The 21,169-nt window shown below is 43.4% G+C and overlaps 1 protein-coding gene across 1 annotated transcript in view; it reads right to left on the bottom strand.

Annotated features, from left to right (window-relative positions):
• Positions 1-8,645: 8,645 nt before the first annotated feature.
• The window catches only part of LOC121275349 (NACHT and WD repeat domain-containing protein 2), a 154,321-nt gene continuing 141,797 nt past the window's right edge, over positions 8,646-21,169 (bottom strand). Inside the window, exons 6-7 of the mRNA XM_041182858.1 lie at positions 19,564-20,153; positions 8,646-12,584 (exon numbers count right to left, since the gene is read on the bottom strand). Coding sequence (XP_041038792.1) covers positions 8,646-12,584; positions 19,564-20,153 — 4,529 coding nt within the window. The remainder of the gene's footprint in view (positions 12,585-19,563; positions 20,154-21,169) is intronic.

The following is a 21,169-nucleotide window of genomic DNA, read 5'->3' as shown; positions in this document are numbered from 1 at the left end:
AGGGAGAAAGTGGGGGGTTGTGGAGAGGGCTGTGGTGATGAAGGAGTCTTGATACTAGGCCTTTTTTTATTCGTTCATGGGATGCGGGCGTCGCTGGCTAGGCCAATGTTTATTGCCCATCCCTAATTGCCCTTGTTCAGAGGGCATTTAAGAGTCAACCACATTGCTGCGAGACTGGAGTCACATGTAGGCCAGACCAGGTAAGGACAGCAGATTTCCTTCCCGAAAGGACATTAGTGAACCAGATGGGTTTTTACAACAATTGGCAATGGTTTCATTTTTGGTTATCTCCACCTATCACTGGCCCTCTACCTAGCTGTTCTTGTCCCAACACTCCCCTCTGCCCCCTAAACCAGCTTATATTTCACCCCTTTTCTATTTTACTTAGTTCTGTTGAAGGGTCATGAGGACTCGAAACATCAACTGTGCTCTTCTCCGCTGATGCTGCCAGACCTGCTGAGTTTTTCCAGGTATTTTTGTTTTGTTTTGGCAATGGTTTCATGGTCATCATCAGACATTTAATTGCAGATTTTTATTGCATTCAAATTTCACCATCTGCTAGGGTGATATTCGAACCCGGGTGACCAGAGCACTGCCCTGAGTCTCTGGAATACAAGTCCAGTGACAATACTACTATGCTCCTGCCTCCCTGAAACTAAGAGGGGACACCTGTCATGGCTCTCGTTCACTCAGCTTTTGGGAACTCTTATGAGGAGGAGCAGCAGAGGAAGAGAGGTGCAGGTCTAGGCAGCAGGACAGCAGCAAACCTGGGGCCAACTGAAGCAGCAGCCTTAGATTGTGATTCAGGAGAAGGGTGCAGAACAGCGTGCAGGCAGCCATCTGTGCACAGAAGACGCTACTCTCCAGTGAGTGTGTATTATGATGGGTTCAGTTACTTTTGAACGTTCAGGAGACTAAGCCTCTCTAGGGAGGCTGTCATTGATTTGTGAATCATGATGGAGGATGAACTGAGCCCCAATGGCATTGGTGGGCACCCAATGCCAGTGGTGCTGAAGGTCACTGTGGCACTGATCTTCTATTCCTCTCCTTCTGGATATTTCAAGCAATCTGCTGCAGATATATGTGGATCTCAGCATCTGTGGCTCATTGATGCATTAAGGTGGTGGCTGATAATCTGTTCAAGAGGGCCAGGTTTTGCACCGACTCAGTCAAACTAAGTGAGCCATTGGTTTCACAGTCATTACTGGATTTCCCAGTGCAGGCTATGATTGACTTATGATTCCCACAGACCTGCCAGTGGCTTTCATCAAAAGGAAAGGCTTCCACTTGCTCAATGTACAGCTAGTTTGCAACCACTGCAGGTGGATCCTTCAGATGTGTGCATGGTTCCTGGGAAGCAACCACTAAGTCTACATATTAAGACACTCTCAGGTGCCCGAGGTTATCCGGGTCCCCACGCGCCTGCAGGGATGGATACTGGGAGACAAGGGTTACCCATTGAAGACATGACTACTCATGCCTCTGTCAGAGTCTCCTTCAGCTGCATCTGTGATATGTTCACCAGGTTGTGACCTTGAATCTATGTGCGAATGCATTCCCACCGATGTGAGGGGATCTGCAGTGGTGGAAGGTGCAGGGGAATGAAGTGGTGGTGCATGCTCTGAGGATTCCTCCTCCTCCTCTGAGTTGGGTGGCTATCCCCTGGCCACTTCAAAACTCTCTTCTTATAGCTGGCCTGCATTAGGCAAAAGATTGATTAAAGGGCACTTCTCATCACATCCTTCCACCCATACCTAGGCAGAATTTTCTGTGCCCGTTGGCGACAGGCATGTTTGGTGGTGTGAGCGGATAATGTGGCGAGAAGGCAAAAAATAGGTTTCATGAGGTTGAGAACCAGTTTACAATCGCCTGCTCTGCCTGTCAATGGCAGGCCACGTTTCCCACCGTTGGACAATGGGAACTTCATTGTAATTCAGCTGCATATCATTATGAACCCAGCTCACCGGAATTATCCCCTATGCTGGATCGTCCCAGCACATCGATGTGGTTGCAGGCTGACATGTTTCACAACTGAACATAAGCGACGTGCAACTGGCAGGCTGCACTTCGCTCGGTACTTCAGGATTTATTAGCCTACCTTGTTTTGGGCGGCACTCGCAGTCATCAGTGCCAGGCTTCGCTGGCAGCACCACATCACTTTTAGGGGGTCTGATGGGCACGTCTCTACTTATGAGACCAGCTATTAGGCGGGGGTGGCTTTTCAACAGCTGCAGAGCTAGGGCTTGCTTGGGGAAGGGGGAGAAGTGCAAGGGAAGAGACTGCAGGGTGAGGGCTGCACTGGGAAAGGGGGTTGTCCCAGGGTGTTTGTGGGGACACATGTTGATCTGTGCAAATGGCTTCAAGAGGGTGAAGGCTGAGGAGGCAGTCTCCAGAGGAGATGAGGCCCGATGGAGATGTAAGGGTGTGTGTGAGAGAATGAGTGATGATGTCCCTTCAGTTGGCAGTGAGATCAATGAAAGTGTGATGGGCTTGTGAGTGTGTAAGTTTAGAGTGATGAGATGGTTGCCTTAACCTGGCGGCACAGATGAAATCATTCATCCTCTTTCTGCACTGGATGGCCAAACGTCCTGTACAGCATTGGCACCGACCACCACTGCCACCGCCTCCCAAGCCGGAGTGGTGTCACTGCTGGGCCTCCTGTGACCAGAGCTGGGATTGAGGGCATAGCGGTGGGATTCAATGGTGTCCAGGAGGTATTCCAGAGATACATCACTGAATTGAGGAGCTGCATTTTGGGACCATGTTTTCCATGCAGCAGGCCTGGGCTGGAAGCACTGAGAGGTGTACGCGCAGCTACACTTGAAATCTGGCGCACGGCATGAGGAAGCAGTGAGGTGATGGTGTGGTGGGCCAATTGGAGGCTGCCCACCAGTGAAATGGCGTGTTTCCCGGGAATGCATGATTAATGAAGTGGGATTAGGATAGTACCGCATGAAAATCCACCATTACTATCAGTGGGTAGAACCTTTTTCCCGTTCACTACCGCATTTAGTGCAAACCTAATGTGGAGATCCATGTGTCCACTGGTGGGCACATAAGCATTATGCCTCACGTTTACCCAGCCATTAGGTCATTCACTCTCTTGTGTCTGCATTCCTAACTCACCATTTTCAATGGAATGCTTTCCCTGCTCCCCCCCCCCACCCCCCACCCACTGCCCCCCAGGCCCACCAAACCCAGCCTCCAGATGCTGTTCTACCAGTTCCTGTACTGCCTCCTCCATGGTGTCAGGATGGCCAGGAAGGTGGCCCTTCCACTGATTTTGGCTCTGTATTTTTTTTTATGTTGTGAGCTGCCTTGTCCTGCAGCCAAAAATATGAACAATGTTAATTGCCTTACAAAGACAATAGCAATACCTAAGCTGGTAGTGTCTAACTGTCAATGAGAGAGGTGCACAAATGCCTCCTGCATCTGGTCACGCTGGAATTACCTTGCTCGAGTCAACACTGACCGATAGGTACCATTAACCAAGATGCAGCTGTGTCGCTGACAGGATCTGCTGCTGCCCAACTCCATTGCCACGGACTTGGTGGGTGTTCCCTTCCCACCAACTTTACCCTCATACACTGTAAGCCTCTAAGGGAAGTGAAGTGTGGATTACTCACCTTGAATGAATAAGGTCATTCACACACTTGTGGCACTGTAGCCAGGTTCTAGTGATGACCCCATGGCTGTTGACTTCCTCTGTAATCTCCATCCAGGCTTGCTTGGTTGGGCGGCTAGTCTTCTCTTTCCTTCTCCTCTAACCTGCTGGCCGTTAATTGGCTGGCTGCTGGTGGCAGGACCTTGGCCTAGCTGGAAAATTCAGTGCACTGTCTCTGATTTGTATTCAAAATTAGTGAGGTTCTGTGTTGGCAATGGATTTACATAATTTCTGAGCTATTTTATATTATGTACACATGTACATATATAAAAGATACTTATTCTTCTAATCTGATAGTTATATCTTTCAAATTGAAAGTGAGTGGGTGGGGTGGGTCAGAGCTGTCTGATGTTGGCCCTGTGTGTGTCTCCCACTGACCCTGTGGTTTAGCCCTTGGACCCTGGAAATCATCTTACAAGGTTTTTGAAGAAAGCTCTGCAGTTTAAATCTCAAGGATCTGAATTTCTGTTGCTCTAGCACAAAATGATGTCCCAAAGTCCAGGGAGAAGATTCCTGCACCATTATTCAAATCATTTGATGGTATAAACAGGTTCAGCTGAGATCTGAGGTTTTTTTTATTCATCCATGGGATGTGGGCGTTGCTGACTGGACCAGCAATTATTGCCCATCCCTAACTGTCCTTGAGAAGGTGGCAGTGAGCTGCCTTCTTGAACCGCTGCAGTCCCTGTGGTGTAGGTACACCCACAATACTGTCAGGGAGGCAGTTCCAGGTTTTGATCCAGCGACAGTGAAGGAACAGCGATATATTTCCAAGTCAGGATGGTGAGTGGCTTGGAGGGAAACTTCCAGGTGGTGGTGTTCCCATCTATCTGCTGCCCTTGTCCTAGATGATAGCAGTTGTGGGTTTGGATGGCACTGTCTATGGAGCCTTGGTGAGTTCCTGCAGTGCATCTTATAGATGTTACACACTGCTACCACTGTGCATCAGTGGTGGTGGGAGTGAATGTTTGTGGATGGGGTGCCAATGAAGCAGGCTGCTTTGTCCTGGATAGTGTTGAGCTTCTTGTGTGTTGTTGAAGCTGCACTCATCCAAGGCAAGTGGGGAGTAATCCACCACACTCCTGACTTATGCCTTGTAGATGGTTGACGGGCTTTGGGGAGTCAAGAGGTGAGTTACTCGCTGCAGGATCCCAGCCTCTGACCTGCTCTTGTAGCCACAGTATTTATGTGGTTAGTCCAGTTCAGTTTCTGTTCAATGGTAACTCACAGGATGTTGATAGTAGGAGATTCGGTGATGGTAATGCCATTGAACATCAAGGGGCGATGGTTAGACTCCCTCTTGTTGGAGATGGTCATTGCCTGACACTTGTGTGACACGAATGTTACTTGCCACTTGTTCAGCCCAAGCATGGATATTGTCTAAGTCTTACTGCACTTGGACATGGAATGCTTCAGTATCTGAGTCATCATGAATGGTGCTGAACATTGTGCAATCATCAACGAACATCCCTTCTGACCTTATGATGGAAGGAAGGTCACAGGATGTCACAGTCCAGCCAACGCACCCCCTCCAGGGCTCAAGGTGAAGAAGAACAGGATGGATGATTCCCTTGCTATCGCTACCTTTCCATTTTCTTGGAAGCAGCCTTCTAAGTGTCCTCCCCTTAGGAACTCAGATCTGTGATGCTACTTTAAGGGATGATCCCTCTGCATCTCAGTTGTGTGCTGTCCCTTTAAATTTTGGACCCAGTATTTCTTAGGTCTGAATCTCTTGCCTGAGTCTCCACCTCTCAAAGTGTCAGCTCACCAAGTTTTTACACAGAGAAAAAGTCTCTAAAGTCAATTCAGTGCCCTGTGACTCATTCTACTGGAAACCCAAAGGACTTTCACAGTAATTCAAGGAAACCACATATAATTCACCATCTTTCACTGGGCGGATTACTGGAGGCACGACAGACATGTGTGAGTTTCACTAAAATAGGGAGACAGGATTAAATCACATTTAAATTATATGCAAGTGGACAATTAAGCATATCAATGAGCTATCCGCCGCTAACAGATGATTTCATGTTTTGTTACCTTCCCGCAGCTGACTTGATTGCTTAGTTTTTCCAGAGACAGGAGTCTGATATGCAGCCTCTTGCACAGTTCTCCGTGTGCACCTACCATCTTGTCCACTCCAGCGGGCTCTACAAAACCCAGCCCTTTATCTCTGAACTAACGTGTTATCATCCACCTGGCCCAATTTTACATCTCTTTCAAACTTTATTTCTATTGAGGTTAACGCGAATAAAAATAGTACGAGATAAAAATTGGGCTGTTGACTCACTATCATCTACCTTACACTAATGCACAAGGTCAAGATCTAACCCAATAAGTGTAATGTCCTATAACACCTCCTGTCATTTTTTAGACAGACAAAAAATATTTCCAGTACTTTTCTTGGATAATGGTTTGTGCTGAGTCAGCCAGGTAAAGAGTTGATGTTGGTGCTACTGTGCCATGGCATGACTGCACTTGTGAATGGTGCAGTGGAGGATGTCTCAACAGAATGCCTCTCTTGACAGAATATCCCTTTGTTATTCTAAATTTCTGTTGGCTTCAATAGAAAACCTTTCTAAATATGTTTTATTAATACCTTTCCAAAATTTAGCCGTTTTAAAAAATCCAGCTATTATAATAGAAAATCTTCATGTTTTCTTTCTTGCACTTTCAGAATGGTCCCTGATCCAGAAATTGTAAGTTGTATTTTATGAATAACTTTTTTTAAAGAACTACCTATTCAAGGAGTAATGACCATTAATTTGATGAAACATGCAACCCTCCGTCAAGTCTTTGAATGCAGCTAGGCTGGTGGAGTATTGCAATTTGTAACACTGTCATTTTTCACCACCAGCTGCATTTCGTTTCATTTTCTAGGGTAAAATCATGGCACTGTGATTGACGTATATTTTGTGCATCTCTTAGGTGGACTGAGATAACCAATTGATTACAGTCTCAATTTGTTGCTAACAGAGACCCAATGATAGAGATGCACTTATGTGGGTGGGAAAGTCCCACATATAGACAATATTTATAAGTCTTGGTTTTCACTGAAGTATCTGTCCAGTCTTAAGCTGTTCTATGACAGATCGGCTAATTTCCTAACTTCATATTCAAAGAATTCTAAACACAGCAGTGATGCTCTGTAGCTTAACTGGAGATACCACAGTGACTACTGGGAAGTGTTTGCACTGCAAACTGCTGCCATGTGATCACATCTGTAGTGGTTTGCATATTATAATCTTCGTTTTTCTTTACATTTAGGAAGTTCAACATCTTGACAGCTTTGATGCATCATAATATGCATAGCCAGAAAAAAACATTGGAAGGTGCCTCTTTAAAATGTAAATTGCCTTGAATAGTCAGTTGATATGGGGAATCATGCCAGACTCTGGCAGAATCTGCAAATTACTAAACTGTGGCTTACAGTGCAGCTTTCCCACAGTTTTTGCTAATGAAATAATTGTTTTATTTATGAGGCCAAACTTCGGTGGAACAGTACACAGCACAAGCCACCCACAATAGCATCTTATCCCGAATGCACTTTTAATCAATGGCATCCTAAGTAATAAAAATTGATGCTATGCACTGGATTTTTCCACAGCACAGCAGAACATCCTTCGCAGCACTTGACAGATGACTGTGCTTGTGTGTAAAAGTAGGCTGAATTTTCCAGGGAAGGTGGTGGGGGCGGGGGTGTGGTGGATGGGGGACACCAGCTGACCCATGTTAAACAAGGCTGCCTCGTAGCAATAATATACTGCGGGTGGCATTAATGAGCTGAAGGTGGGACTTCTGCCCCTAAATAGGAGGAAGTCCTGCTCTCAAGGGCCGTTGACCAATTTGATTGGCCAGCAGCTCTAGCAGTGCCAGAGTTCAGTAGTGGGAGCTGCTGAGACTCAAGCAGGTCCCAGGATAAAGATAGCCATGGCCTCCGGACCCAGATACGTCCTGAGTTTTGGATGGGGAAGGGTTAGGGAGTCTAGTATCATCTTAGGGAGAGTGCCCCCTAATGTGCACAGGGCACCCCAAAAGGATGTATCTCCCCTACAACTTCCTTCCTGCCTTTTAAGCAATTTGCTTAAAAATATGGCCTTCCCACTCCCTCCTGCCTGCCCATGCCAACACGGCATGGGCAGCATACTATTCGGGTCCATTGGCTTGGTAACAAGCTCAATTGACTGTTAATTTTTTATTTAAAAATGACAGGCAGGCTGCTGATTTTGGCACCCTACAACCTACCATATTATGGGGGACAGCTCGGGGTGGGCAAGAAGGTGGTGGGCTTGCCACCCCTCGTATTTTATGTGCACCCCACACTGAGAAACACGCCAGGCAGGGGGCTATAAAATCCAGCCCGATGTGGCATTTCTCTGTTAAAATGGAATGAAACCCAAGGAATTAAATGATCACTTTCACTGAATTACTTATTGTTCTTTTCATCTAATACCTGATCAGACATCAATATGGTCCTTCATTTATTTTATCCATGACCCATAGCATTTCTTTCCTGCTAAGAATTTGGGCAAATGATGAGATTGTGATATCCATTTAAAGCCCACTTAAAACAAATAATATCAGCTACTTGAGTCAGGTTCATACCATAGGGGGATGTTTATAAAGGAAATTTGAGCCTGCGGTAGCATAGTTTACTCAAAATTCCTTTCGAGGTGAAACATAATAATAAGTTAGTTAATGCAAATAAGTGAGCATACTGAGCTCCAGCTAGAGGAATTAAACAAAACTGGGAATAGTCACATTAACTAAATGAAAATAAATGTGTGGAATAGAATATATTACTTTACCCCTGAGATATTAGTCCCCTTGAAATAGTGAAGATCTTTTTTAAAGTGACAAAACTGTATAATACTTCAGAAGCATAAAAGAAATATCTTTTGAGTGACTTTCAAAATGGCACTCCACATATTAAAATATTTTTCTGTATACGTGATTCTTTTTGCACACACAAAAACATGGCTTAGCTTTCTGTTGTGAAATTTTGACATTTATAGTCTATTTGTAATGTTGAAACTGCTTTATCAGAGCAGTAAGGTTGCTTTTTGGTAGGCGCTGTCTCCTGTGTGTCACTTGAATCAGAGACTGTAATTGGACTATCTCTGGCAAAGACCTCAGAAGATTCTCTCCATATGCAATCTGCTGTGTACTTGCACATAAAATTAGCACGCTTAGGCCTGATTTGCTGAGATGCGTTGCTAAAAATCTGACGACTGTTTGAAGTGGCGATTTTAATTTTTAAGGCGGCGTCGACTCGGTCTACAACGGTGTAGGTCCCGATGCTGCCATCATCAAAACCTACAATAATGTTCAGGTGCCGTGGTGACAGACAAAGAAAAGCTGGAGTCTTGTAAAGTGAACATGCTCCAATGTTTTTGCCATCAGCCAACCTGACCACGATTAAACTGGACACAGCCCCATTATCATTTTCTTCACTGCTATTTCTAAAGCAAATGTACACTAGATAACGACCATCGCGTGATAATTTCTGACGCCAGATGATTCCAGTGGCAGGAACGAGGCGCAGCTTTCCATTGTGCAGATCCATAATGTTAATGTTGTCGTCGCCTCTGGATAAAATTCCGAGTTTCCCATTGGGAGATATCTGAAAATCCTCCAGGTTTTTCAGGAAATTATTTGGGAGCTGCACACGTCTGCATACTGCTTCCTCTGTCACACTCCAAACAAACAGCGTTTCAGTAGAAGTAATGAAAACCACATAATCTGGAGAATCGGGGATAAGCTTGAAATTTACAATGACTGTGCCATCATCACAGCAGAACTTCTTTGTTACGCTTCCTGTCCACAAGCTAACAGCCAGCAGCTTGTTTTTTGAAACACCAATTACGAATGTGTTAGGATATGTGATAAATGCATTCTGCATGGGAACCAGAATATTGCAGACTTTGTGACCAGTGGACAGTCGCCACACCCTAGAGACACCTTGGTTACAGAGTGAGACTACAAACTGATCGTTGTGTGTAATCAGTAGCTGGGAGATCCGCTGCCCATTGATGCGAAAAATGTTGTCCCCGGTAATGGTGTTCCAGATGTATTGGATTCCCTTGTCGTCGGAAGTGACCATTAGCTCTCCTGAATATGTGAGAACACAGTTTTCCACAATGCCGTCATGTTTAAATATAGCTTCAATATATCCTGTGCTGAAGCTCCATTTATGAACCGATTCTGAGCCATCTAGTGTATAGATCAGTTCACCTCTGCCTGGCAGGAGAAGACTTTGAATTGCTTTTCCTGTTTTGTCAATGTTTGAGATCGCGGTTATTATGTCTATATCCCAGACAGAAAGAATACCATTGGTTGTCAAAGATAGTAACAAATTGTGTTGATTTGATTTGATCAACTTCACAATGGCTCCAGAGACTTCCTGCAAACTTGCCATGCACTGTCCAGTGTCTCTCCGCCACACAAATATTGATGACAAATGCTCCATTGAAGCAATAATTGAGTCACCATTTTTGGAGAGGACTGCCGATATGAAGCGTTCATCACGTTTTGCTTTGAACTTTTCAGCCACTTTCCAGATGCTGGTGTCCAACACTTCAATGCTGAAAGTCTTACATATAAGGATTGCACTTTGGTCTTCTGACAGCTCTAAACTCACCACTTCATTATCCTTTCCCCTGCAGTCAAAGTCCTCAATAAGCTGAGGGTTAGTAATTTCATCTATATTCCAGACAGACAGACTGCCTTCGTTATCAATCATCACCATTTCTTGTGCTGCAGCCAGGATGAGAAGAGATTTCACATACCCGCCAGAAAACTCTGATGTCACTGTGGAGAGCTTTTCACCACTTCCCAGGAGAAAAATGGTGGTTGTGTTCAGGTATTGTCCACAGAATGCATACACTCCATCTGGCGAACATTGGACACAAGTAACTTCATACCAGCAATGGAACTGGTAGAGCGGCCAGCCATAAATTAAATCGATCACATGCACATCTTTACTCCCCTGCAACCATGCAAGGGCGTGGTTAATCGATAATGTGAAGCCATAAATAAAACAGTTGCCTCCACCGGCAATACAGTGCTTGGAGCCCTTGACTTCCACCTCTGATAATAGACATGAGTTATGATTGTCGTATATCAACAATGTATTTTTTGTTGTTGACACAACCAGGTACTTTTCATCGTGAGTAAGTTTCATCCCTAGTACAGCTGAGTTTGCAGTTGTAATTTGGCGCAGAATTTGCCGTGACTCCACATCCCAGGTAGTAATGGAACCATTTTCCAATGCAGCAATGATCACATTGGGGCTCGATGTAGGCAGCACCTCGATCACGTGGATGTAGCTGGCAGTTAGTGGGAGTCTTTCAGGACTGTACGTCACATCCAAAGAGGAATGCAATGGCACTATTGAACAATACTTTGGGCCGTCTTTGTCGCACTCTAATAGAAGGTGCCTCAGCTTTGGTAAAGAGCTAACAACAGGTAGAAGCCTTTGTTGTAGCTCAGCAGACAATGAACTTGGGTTCTTTGAAACTTTCAACTTGATGCCTCGCAGTGTCCTTGCCAGAAATTTAAGTTCTTTCTCCTGTGAATAATTGTAAGCGAGATCGATGTCAGAAAGGACTTTGTCGAAGTGACCGATTTTGATCATGGTATACAGCCAACTGAAATTCATTATGACACTGTACATCAGATCATCTGTCCTCCCACTTCTAGTCAGATGATGCAGGAGCTCAGTACTTTTCCTATGATTTACAAAAAAGATGTCCGGCTCCAATGAGTTGCATTGGAAAACCCATGGCTGCTCAGGGGCTTGCCTGTCCAAAGTTTTTTCACCAGTCTGTTTTTCATCATTAATGCTTTTATTGTTAATGCCTAGAGGTTGGTTATGGCTTTGCTCAGGATGAAACAACCTCGGTCTCCCACCAGACCACACTCCTAAAAAGTAATCCGCCAGGATGCTGTGCATTTCATGCATTTCTTCCTCATTCTGTAGGTACAGTTTCTGAGCGATCAGATGAAGATGGCGATTTGCCCATACCAGGAGTGTGACGCTTCTCACCTGCCTCTCCACTAAGTAACCACGTAGTTCTTCCTTCAGTCCTGCGATGAAATAATATGGTATCCGCAGTGGATTTTGAAGCTCAGAGTTTGCTGTGATTTCATTAAGAACATAATTGTCAAGTGAAAGGACGTCTTCCAATTCCATTTCACTCAGTCCAGTTTTGGCCATTGTGATGAAGCCAAGAGCTCTTGAGACCAGCCTAGAACCACATTTACTTTCAAGGGACCAGAAAAGGTGCTCAATACTTTCATGTACTGTCACACAAAGTGAAGTGTCATCGACATCCTTGTGTGATCTCCACTGCTTGACTTCATGGTAAATCAGGTTAACAAACATAGGAAGAGTACATTTTGAGAGTGCTTCATTGACATAGATCTGTTGGCCTGAAGTGACCTTTCTTTTCACTTGTAGAAGCTGATGTTTAAGTATTTGGCTGCACATCTTCCTGTCACGTTGCGGCAGCTCAATGTAGTTATCATCATTTTGTATCAAGCACCTCAGCTTTTGCAGAATGCCATGCTTGTTTGGTAGAGTTGACAATATTACACGTACTGAGCGAGGAAGCTGAATGGGGAGCCACCACAATTTGCGTGCCTCCTCACTGTCTGAGAGCTGCTCCAGAGCATCAAAAATTAATACCAGTGGTCGATGAAATGAAGACTCATTCAGAAGGTTGATGAATAATTCCCTCAGGTCATGTATTTTTTGAGGATAATTGTGTATGAGGCATCGATAGTTAATGGCTAATTGCTCACAGAGGCTTTGCAGCAGTGTTTTGAGCTCTGTACTTAACTCTGTTGTTCCCAAAAATCTCACAGTTACAACTGGTTCAGAATTGGGGCCCAGTTCCTTTTGTAGCCATGAATAGGCCTGAAATGTAAAGTAATATTACAAGATTTGAACTGACGTTTGGTGACACATAAAATGATTTAATGATCATTGTCATTATTTAAAATAAGATGCTACTGGAAGACATACATTAAATTTCACTGAATTGCTGGGTGTAGACAGAAGCGCCATTAGCTTTAGTCACAAACAGAATAGCAGTTGTCATCAATTCTTTAGATTAGAGAAGATTCCATTCTGATTAGTGCATAGAGACAAAACAGGGGGTTACTGCCTCTTGTCCTCCTTTTCTTCAAATACAATTTCCCTGGGATGTACCACATTCAACCTTAGAGTAATTCTTAGAAACATAATTTTAAATTTTGTACCATGTATTAATTTTAATGTTTTGTAAAAACACATAAAGCTAAGAGATTTAAATTCTTCGGTGTACTGCAGAGAGAGGGAAACCAGGGAATTATAGACTAGTCAGCCTAAAAATTTTGTTGGGAAGTTATTCAAGTCTATAAGTAAGAAGAGGGTGACTGTACACTTTCAAAATTTACAGCTGTCAGAGACAGCCAGCAAGGACTTCAAAAGATAGGCCATACCTAAGGAACCTGATTGAATTTTCTGAAGAAGTGACGAAAGTAGTGGACAGGGAATTTCCATGGATGTTATTTAAATGGACTTCTGAAAGGCAATTGATAAAGTCCCTCATAAGAGACTGTTAGCTAAAGTTAAAGCTCATGGAATTAAAGGGAAATTATTGATCTGCATGGAACATTAGTTAAGCAGCAGATTATAGGTAGTAAGGATAATGGACAGGTACTCTAATTGGCAGGAGTGGTATCCTGAAAGAATTTATGCTGGGGCTTCAGTTATTCACTGTACTTATTAATGACTTAGATGATGGAGTAGAAAGCCATATATCCAAGTTTGCCGGTGACACAAAGAAAGGTGGCAGTATGTGGTGTAGATCAGTCATGAACCTAGTGAACGGCATGACAAACAGGTTCAAGGGGTTATCTGACCTACCACTGATCTTATATCCTAGATGGAAGCATAAAATTACAAAGAGATTTAATAGATTAATTGACTGGCCAAAACTATGCCAAATGGATTTCAACATAGAAAAATGTGAGGTCATCTACTTTGAACCTAAAATGGGTTTCAATGGAGCTAAAAAGAATGCAACAGGGTACTTTCTAAATGGTGAAAATCTAGAAACAGTGGAAAAAGACCTGGTGGTTCAGGTACACAGAGCACTAAAAGGCCATAAAAAGTTACAGTAAATAATCAAAAAGACTACTTTAATTCTGGCCTTTCTTCCAGAGGACTGGAATAAAAGGCAGTAGAAATCATACTCCAGGTATCCAAATCCCTGGTCAAAACACACCTGGAGCACTGTGGACAGTTCTAGGCACCACACCCTCAGAAGGATATAGTGGCTTTGGAGGGCGTACAGCATAGATTTACTACGGTTAAGTTATGAGAGGAGATTACACAAACTGTGTTGAATTCCCTGCAATTTTTGAAGGTTAAATGATGGTTTGACTCAAGTTTACAATATATTATGGGAAATAGATAAGTTCTTCTTCTTGATTCTCTTCCCATGACTAGAGACTCATGAGGCAGATGAAGCACATGCTTATGTCTGTTTCTGTGGCTAGTTTTTCATGGAACAGGTCGCTAGCCTCTCACCAGCGGATATAGCTTGAGGGACACCACTCCACATCAAATATGACTGACCAGGAGACTCTCCCACTCTTATCGTTGATAATCAACCTGTTTGGCCTCGTTATAAACACACCTTCTGTGGCCATCCAATCCTGGAGTGGGACTCAAACCTAAAGCTTTTGGCTCAGAGGCAGAGACACTATCCACTGCTCCACAAGACCTCCCGCAGATAGGTTTACATAGAGAGAAATAATTTCCATTGGTTAGGGAGTCATGGACTAGGTGGCACAGACTAAAGACTCGAGCCAGAAGTTTTGGGAGAGAAGTTAGGAAATACTTGTATACACAAAGGATGGTAGAAGTTTGGAACTCACTTCTGCAAATGTAAATTGATGTTAGATCAATTGTTAATTTTAAAGTAAATTGATGGATTTTTATTAAACAAGAATATTAAGGAATATGCAGCAAAGGTGGGTATATGGAGTTCAGTTGCAGATCAGATATGATCTCATTTTGGCGGAACAGGTTCAAGGGACTAATTGGCCTACTCCTATATTCCAATGTTCCTACTTCTAAAAGTCTTGAGAAAAAAAGAAAAAAAGTGAAAGAAAAGGTTGATTGAATCCTGAAACATTGGATTAATTGTTTTATCAATTGGTGTACCTAGAAGGTTGATAGGTATCTAGCAAGATTGTTTGTTTGAAAAATTGGTGATTCTATCCAATATCCTTAGAAACTTTCCATGTTTAGAAAGCAACACAATCCACAAAGTTAAAAACAAAAAAACTGCGGATGCTGGAAATCCAAAACAAAAACAAAAACAGAATTACCTGGAAAAACTCAGCAGGTCTGGCAGCATCGGCGGAGAAGAAAAGAGTTGACGTTTCGAGTCCTCATGACCCTTCGACAGAACTTGAGTTCGAGTCCAAGAAAGAGTTGAAATATAAGCTGGTTTAAGGTGTGTGTGTGGGGGGCAGAGAGAGAGAGAGAGAGAGGTGGAGTGGGGGTGTGGTTGTAGGGACAAACAAGCAGTGATAGAAGCAGATCATCAAAAGATGTCAACAACAATAAAACAAAAGAACACATAGGTGTTAAAGTTAAAGTTGGTGATATTATCTAAATGAATGTGCTAATTAAGAATGGATGGTAGGGCACTCAAGGTATAGCTCTAGTGGGGGTGGGGAGAGCATAAAAGATGTAAAATAAATAAATAAATTATTATTTTTTTTCTCTTTTTATAATGGAAATAGGTGGGAAAAGGAAAATCTATATAATTTATTGGAAAAAAAAGAAAAGGAAGGGGGAAACAGAAAGGGGGTGGGGATGGGGGAGGGAGCTCATGACCTAAAGTTGTTGAATTCAATATTCAGTCCGGATGGCTGTAAAGTGCCTAGTCGGAAGATGAGGTGTTGTTCCTCCAGTTTGCGTTGGGCTTCACTGGAACAATGCAGCAAGCCAAGGACAGACATGTGAGCAAGAGAGCAGGGTGGAGTGTTAAAATGGCAAGCGACAGGGAGGTTTGGGTCATTCTTGCGGACAGACCGCAGGTGTTCTGCAAAGCGGTCGCCCAGTTTACGTTTGGTCTCTCCAATGTAGAGGAGACCACATTGGGAGCAACGAATGCAGTAGACTAAGTTGGGGGAAATGCAAGTGAAATGCTGCTTCACTTGAAAGGAGTGTTTGGGTCCTTGGACGGTGAGGAGAGAGGAAGTGAAGGGGCAGGTATTGCATCTTTTGCGTGGGCATGGGGTGGTGCCATAGGAGGGGGTTGAGGAGTAGGGGGTGATGGAGGAGTGGACCAGGGTGTCCCGGAGGGAGCGATCCCTACGGAATGCCGATAGGGGGGGTGAAGGGAAGATCTGTCTGGTGGTGGCATCATGCTGGAGTTGGCGGAAATGGCGGAGGATGATCCTTTGAATGCGGGAGCTGGTGGGGTGATAAGTGAGGACAAGGGGGACCCTATCATGTTTGTGGGAGGGAGGAGAAGGCATGAGGGCGGATGCGCGGGAGATGGGTCGGACACGGTTTAGGGCCCTGTCAACGACCGTGGGTGGAAAACCTCAGTTAAGGAAGAAGGAGGACATGTCAGAGGAACTGTTTTTGAAGGTAGCATCATCAGAACAGATGCGACGGAGGCGAAGGAACTGAGAGAATGGGATGGAGTCCTTACAGGAAGCGGGGTGTGAGGAGCTGTAGTCGAGATAGCTGTGGGAGTTGGTGGGTTTGTAATGGATATTGGTGGACAGTCTATCACCAGAGATTGAGACAGAGAGGTCAAGGAAGGGAAGGGAAGTGTCAGAGATGGACCACGTGAAAATGATGGAGGGGTGGAGATTGGAAGCAAAATTAATAAATTTTTCCAAGTCCCGACGAGAACATGAAGCGGCACCAAAGTAATCATCGATGTACCGGAGAAAGAGTTGTGGAAGGGGTCCGGAGTAGGACTGGAACAAGGAATGTTCCACATACCCCATAAAGAGACAGGCATATCTGGGCCCATTACAAACCCACCGACTCCCACAGCTATCTCGACTACAGCTCCTCACACCCCGCTTCCTGTAAGGACTCCATCCCATTCTCTCAGTTCCTTCGCCTCCGTCGCATCTGTTCCGATGATGCTACCTTCAAAAACAGTTCCTCTGACATGTCCTCCTTCTTCCTTAACCGAGGTTTTCCACCCACGGTCGTTGACAGGGCCCTCAACCGTGTCCGGCCCATCTCCCGCGCATCCGCCCTCACGCCTTCTCCTCCCTCCCACAAACATGATAGGGTCCCCCTTGTCCTTACTTATCACCCCACCAGCCTCTGCATTCAAAGGATCATCCTCCGCCATTTCCGCCAACTCCAGCATGATGCCGCCACCAAACACATCTTCCCTTCACCCCCCCTATCGGCATTCCATAGGGATCGCTCCCTCCGGGATACCCTGGTCCACTCCTCCATCACCCCCTACTCCTCAACCCCCTCCTATGGCACCACCCCATGCCCACGCAAAAGACGCAATACCTGCCCCTTCACTTCCTCTCTCCTCACCGTCCAAGGACCCAAGTGAAGCAGCATTTCACTTGCATTTCCCCCAACTTAGTCTACTGCATTCGTTGCTCCCAATGTGGTCTCCTCTACATTGGAGAGACCAAACGTAAACTGGGCGACCGCTTTGCAGAACACCTGCGGTCTGTCCGCAAGAATGACCCAAACCTCCCTGTCGCTTGCCATTTTAACACTCCACCCTGCTCTCTTGCTCACATGTCTGTCCTTGGCTTGCTGCATTGTTCCAGTGAAGCCCAACGCAAACTGGAGGAACAACACCTCATCTTCCGACTAGGCACTTTACAGCCATCCGGACTGAATATTGAATTCAACAACTTTAGGTTGTGAGCTCCCTCCCCCATCCCCACCCCCTTTCTGTTTCCCCCTTCCTTTTCTTTTTTTTCCAATAAATTATATAGATTTTCCTTTTCCCACCTATTTCCATTATAAAAAGAGAAAAAAAATAACTTATTTATTTATTTATTTTTTTTACATCTTTTATGCTCTCCCCACCCCCACTAGAGCTATACTTTGAGTGCCCTACCATCCATTCTTAATTAGCACATTCATTTAGATAATATCACCAACTTTAACTTTAACACCTATGTGTTCTTTTGTATTATTGTTGTTGACATCTTTTGATGATCTGCTTCTATCACTGCTTGTTTGTCCCTACAACCACACCCCCACTCCACCTCTCTCTCTCTCTCTCTCTCCGCCCCCCACCCACACACCTTAAACCAGCTTATATTTCAACTCTTTCTTGGACTCGAACTCAAGTTCTGTCGAAGGGTCATGAGGACTCGAAACGTCAACACAATCCACAAAGTGATGTCAATTGTATTCCTTCCATTTTTAAATATTAATAATTGGGATACCGACTGTAGATGTCTGCTTTTAAATATGGATTTGCAGTACAGGGGCAAAGAAATAACTTAGCTGCTTGTGAAACCTACCTCATAATGTAGTTGCCCAAATTCTGTAATTTTTGTAACCAAAAATTTACAACACACAGATGACCATCATTGCCAAAAGCCCATCCCTGGAACGTGCATAATATTATTAGAAAACCTACTGGCCTTCGGTATATCCCACCAATCACCAAGCTCTAATGTTTGTGACAGTTTTAATTGTTATAGCTGTCTCCAGCTACTGTGTGTTTAATATTATATAATATGTAGCTTACCCTCAATACACCTGTAAGACAGGTTAAGGATTGGACTAAATGCAACTGTGCTCATCAATCTCCCTGATATTTATAAAAAAATCTTAAGAATGCCTCATGATTGTTGACAGTAAAACAGTAAACGCTGTGGGCAAAACAATTGGTATCTATGGTTACTAAATTGGAAAATGCTGGAAAAATCCAGCAGGTCTAACAGCATTGGTGGAGAGAGAAACAAAGTTAACATATTAGATCAATGACCATTCATCAAAATTGGATGAAGTTGGAGGTGTAACAGGATTTGACCAAGTACAAAGGCAGGGAAAGGGAAGGGTGTTTGGAAAGAAGAAGAAAGGTCTGTACAGGATGGACAGCAAGAAAGATTACATGACAAAAGGGATAATGGTGTAAGGCAAGAGGAGATGTTAAAAGGGGCAAGTAAGGAAACAACAGATGGGTCTAGAGTAAGTATAAATAGAGCAATCAGAATCATCACCAATAGCTACCATCCATCTGAAAACAATAAACAAAAAAGAGAACAGAAGTTATGACTTGAAATTGAAGTCAATCTTAATCCACAAGGTTGGAAAGTGTCTAATCGACAGATGAGCTGCTGTTCCTGAAGCTTACATTGAGCTTCAATGGGGCACTGCCAGGAGGCCATCCCTTTCCCTGCCTCTGTACTTGTTTAAAACCTGTTACATCTTTCACTTTTTCCAGTTCTGATGAAAGGTCAATGACCTGAAACGTCTTTTTACTTAATCTGATACAAACTTAATTAAAACCTTAAGAATTATGCATTATTAAAAGGAAATAATGTTGCAATTTAAATCTATTCATACTAAACTAAAACCTAGAAAAAATATCCCAGTGTAATCTTTGTTAAAATTACTGTATCCTGACCTAACAAAGGGAAGGTAAATTGAAGAAAGCACAGATGAGTGATAGAGATTTAAACCAGACATTAGTCTGACATGAAACTGATTTTAAGATAATATTTGAAGGTGGATTTTTTTATGCTAACTTTCCTACCATTTCTCTTTTTATTTTCATGCAAACCAACATGAATTTATATTGATAATGTAAATGGACTTTGATTGATCCAATAAAATCATCAGATATTAAAACACATTGATAAACTGTTTTTACCTGTTCTGCCACTTTTGCCAGTAGAAGTGTTTTGCCTGTGCATGGTCCACCATAGACAACAAGTGGACTCATGTGTCCTGCTTTACAAGGCAGTATGTATTTATGTATGAGGTTCAGAGCCTCACATTGGTACTGGTAGAGAGAGGAGTATATTTTACAAAGGGACAAGTGCTGCAGAACCTCATCGTAAAGTGCATCTGTTTCAATCTCAAAGTTTTGTTGAACTGTAGACTGGATAATATCAATCATATCATCATAGAATTGTTTACAAAGACCTTCAACATAGTGGTTCTCCACATCCTCTGAATATCCAAGTTTCATATTACAGTGGGTAATGGACGTGTATACTCTTAAGTTGGATGAGGCAACAATTGTAGGAATAAACTCGTCCCTGAGCTTCTCAAGCTTTTCATTTGCAACTGGGTCTCGTATAAGCTTTCCATTGACCTCTATGACATCTGTGTATCGGCCCATATCTGGGTTCTTCACATGGCGGTCAATGTGAGCAATTTTCCTGATGTAACACACGCACTTTCTCAGAAATGCCGGTGTTTGGTTTCCGAGGGCAAACTCAAACTCATCCTCGATTGCTTTAAGAAAAGAGAACCAATATCAGTATCTTTTGAATAAAGGGTCACAGTAAGTCAATATATTTGTCAAGGATGAGCTTTACCAACATAATTAAAAGACTCTTGCCATAGACATCCTTAGGAGATGGAAGAAAGATTTGGAGCTATCGGCTATGTATATGGCTGAAGTGGAAGAACCTCTGCTAACATAAAATGACATCACAATACGTCAGGCTTTCTCCACTGATGTGAAGCCAGGGCTAATTAAGCAAAGAGGAAAATAATTGAGTGTGTAAATGTGAGAAATGAGATTGATATACTCTGGTCGAGAGTTAACCGTGCTGTGCATGAGCAGATCATGAACAGAATGACAGACTAATTGACAAAATGTCAATTCAATCTTGACAATTTTAATGCAACGAAATGAACATGCTGTGAGTACGATTTTTTTTTCCAACAACCTCTGATGACATTTACAGTCTCAGATATTGTACAATGCCACTAATTGAGGTTTCCTCTATTCCTGGGTCAGAATTCAGTTGGCTGTTTCTGTATCCCTGTATGACTGTCACCGAGCTGCTGGTTTGGGGGGGACTGGAAGCAAATGTCAGTATGAGTAGCAAATGTAAAAATAAATCAAGGTGCAATGGCCTTAAGCTTTTTGTTTTCGATATCCAGGTGTGAATGCATCATCCTTGATAAAATCAGCAAGGCAATGTTTTGCTTACTTTTCCTGGAAAGAGTGGTAAATATTTTTTCCAAATACTTAAAAACTAGTCTGGGAATTAGTATGCACAATATTATCATTCAAAAACTTAACATGTTTCTTGACTTTTAACAGCAGCAATAGAATAAATGCATTAACATGTAAAGAGATAAAGACAGCAGTGAGAAAGGATCATAGCCAGATTTTCATGATGTAGAATCATTATGGGTGGAGCTAAGAAACAACAGAGCAGAAGAGAATGGTAGGATTAGTTTCAGGCTTCTGAATGGTAGTATTCGAGTTGGGCAGTGTATAAATCATGAAATTAGAG

The sequence above is a fragment of the Carcharodon carcharias genome, chromosome 1 (genome assembly GCF_017639515.1).
Source record: "Carcharodon carcharias isolate sCarCar2 chromosome 1, sCarCar2.pri, whole genome shotgun sequence".
NCBI lineage: Eukaryota > Metazoa > Chordata > Chondrichthyes > Lamniformes > Lamnidae > Carcharodon > Carcharodon carcharias.
Note: the sequence above shows the minus strand (reverse complement) of the source record. Positions and strands in the feature narration are given on the sequence as shown.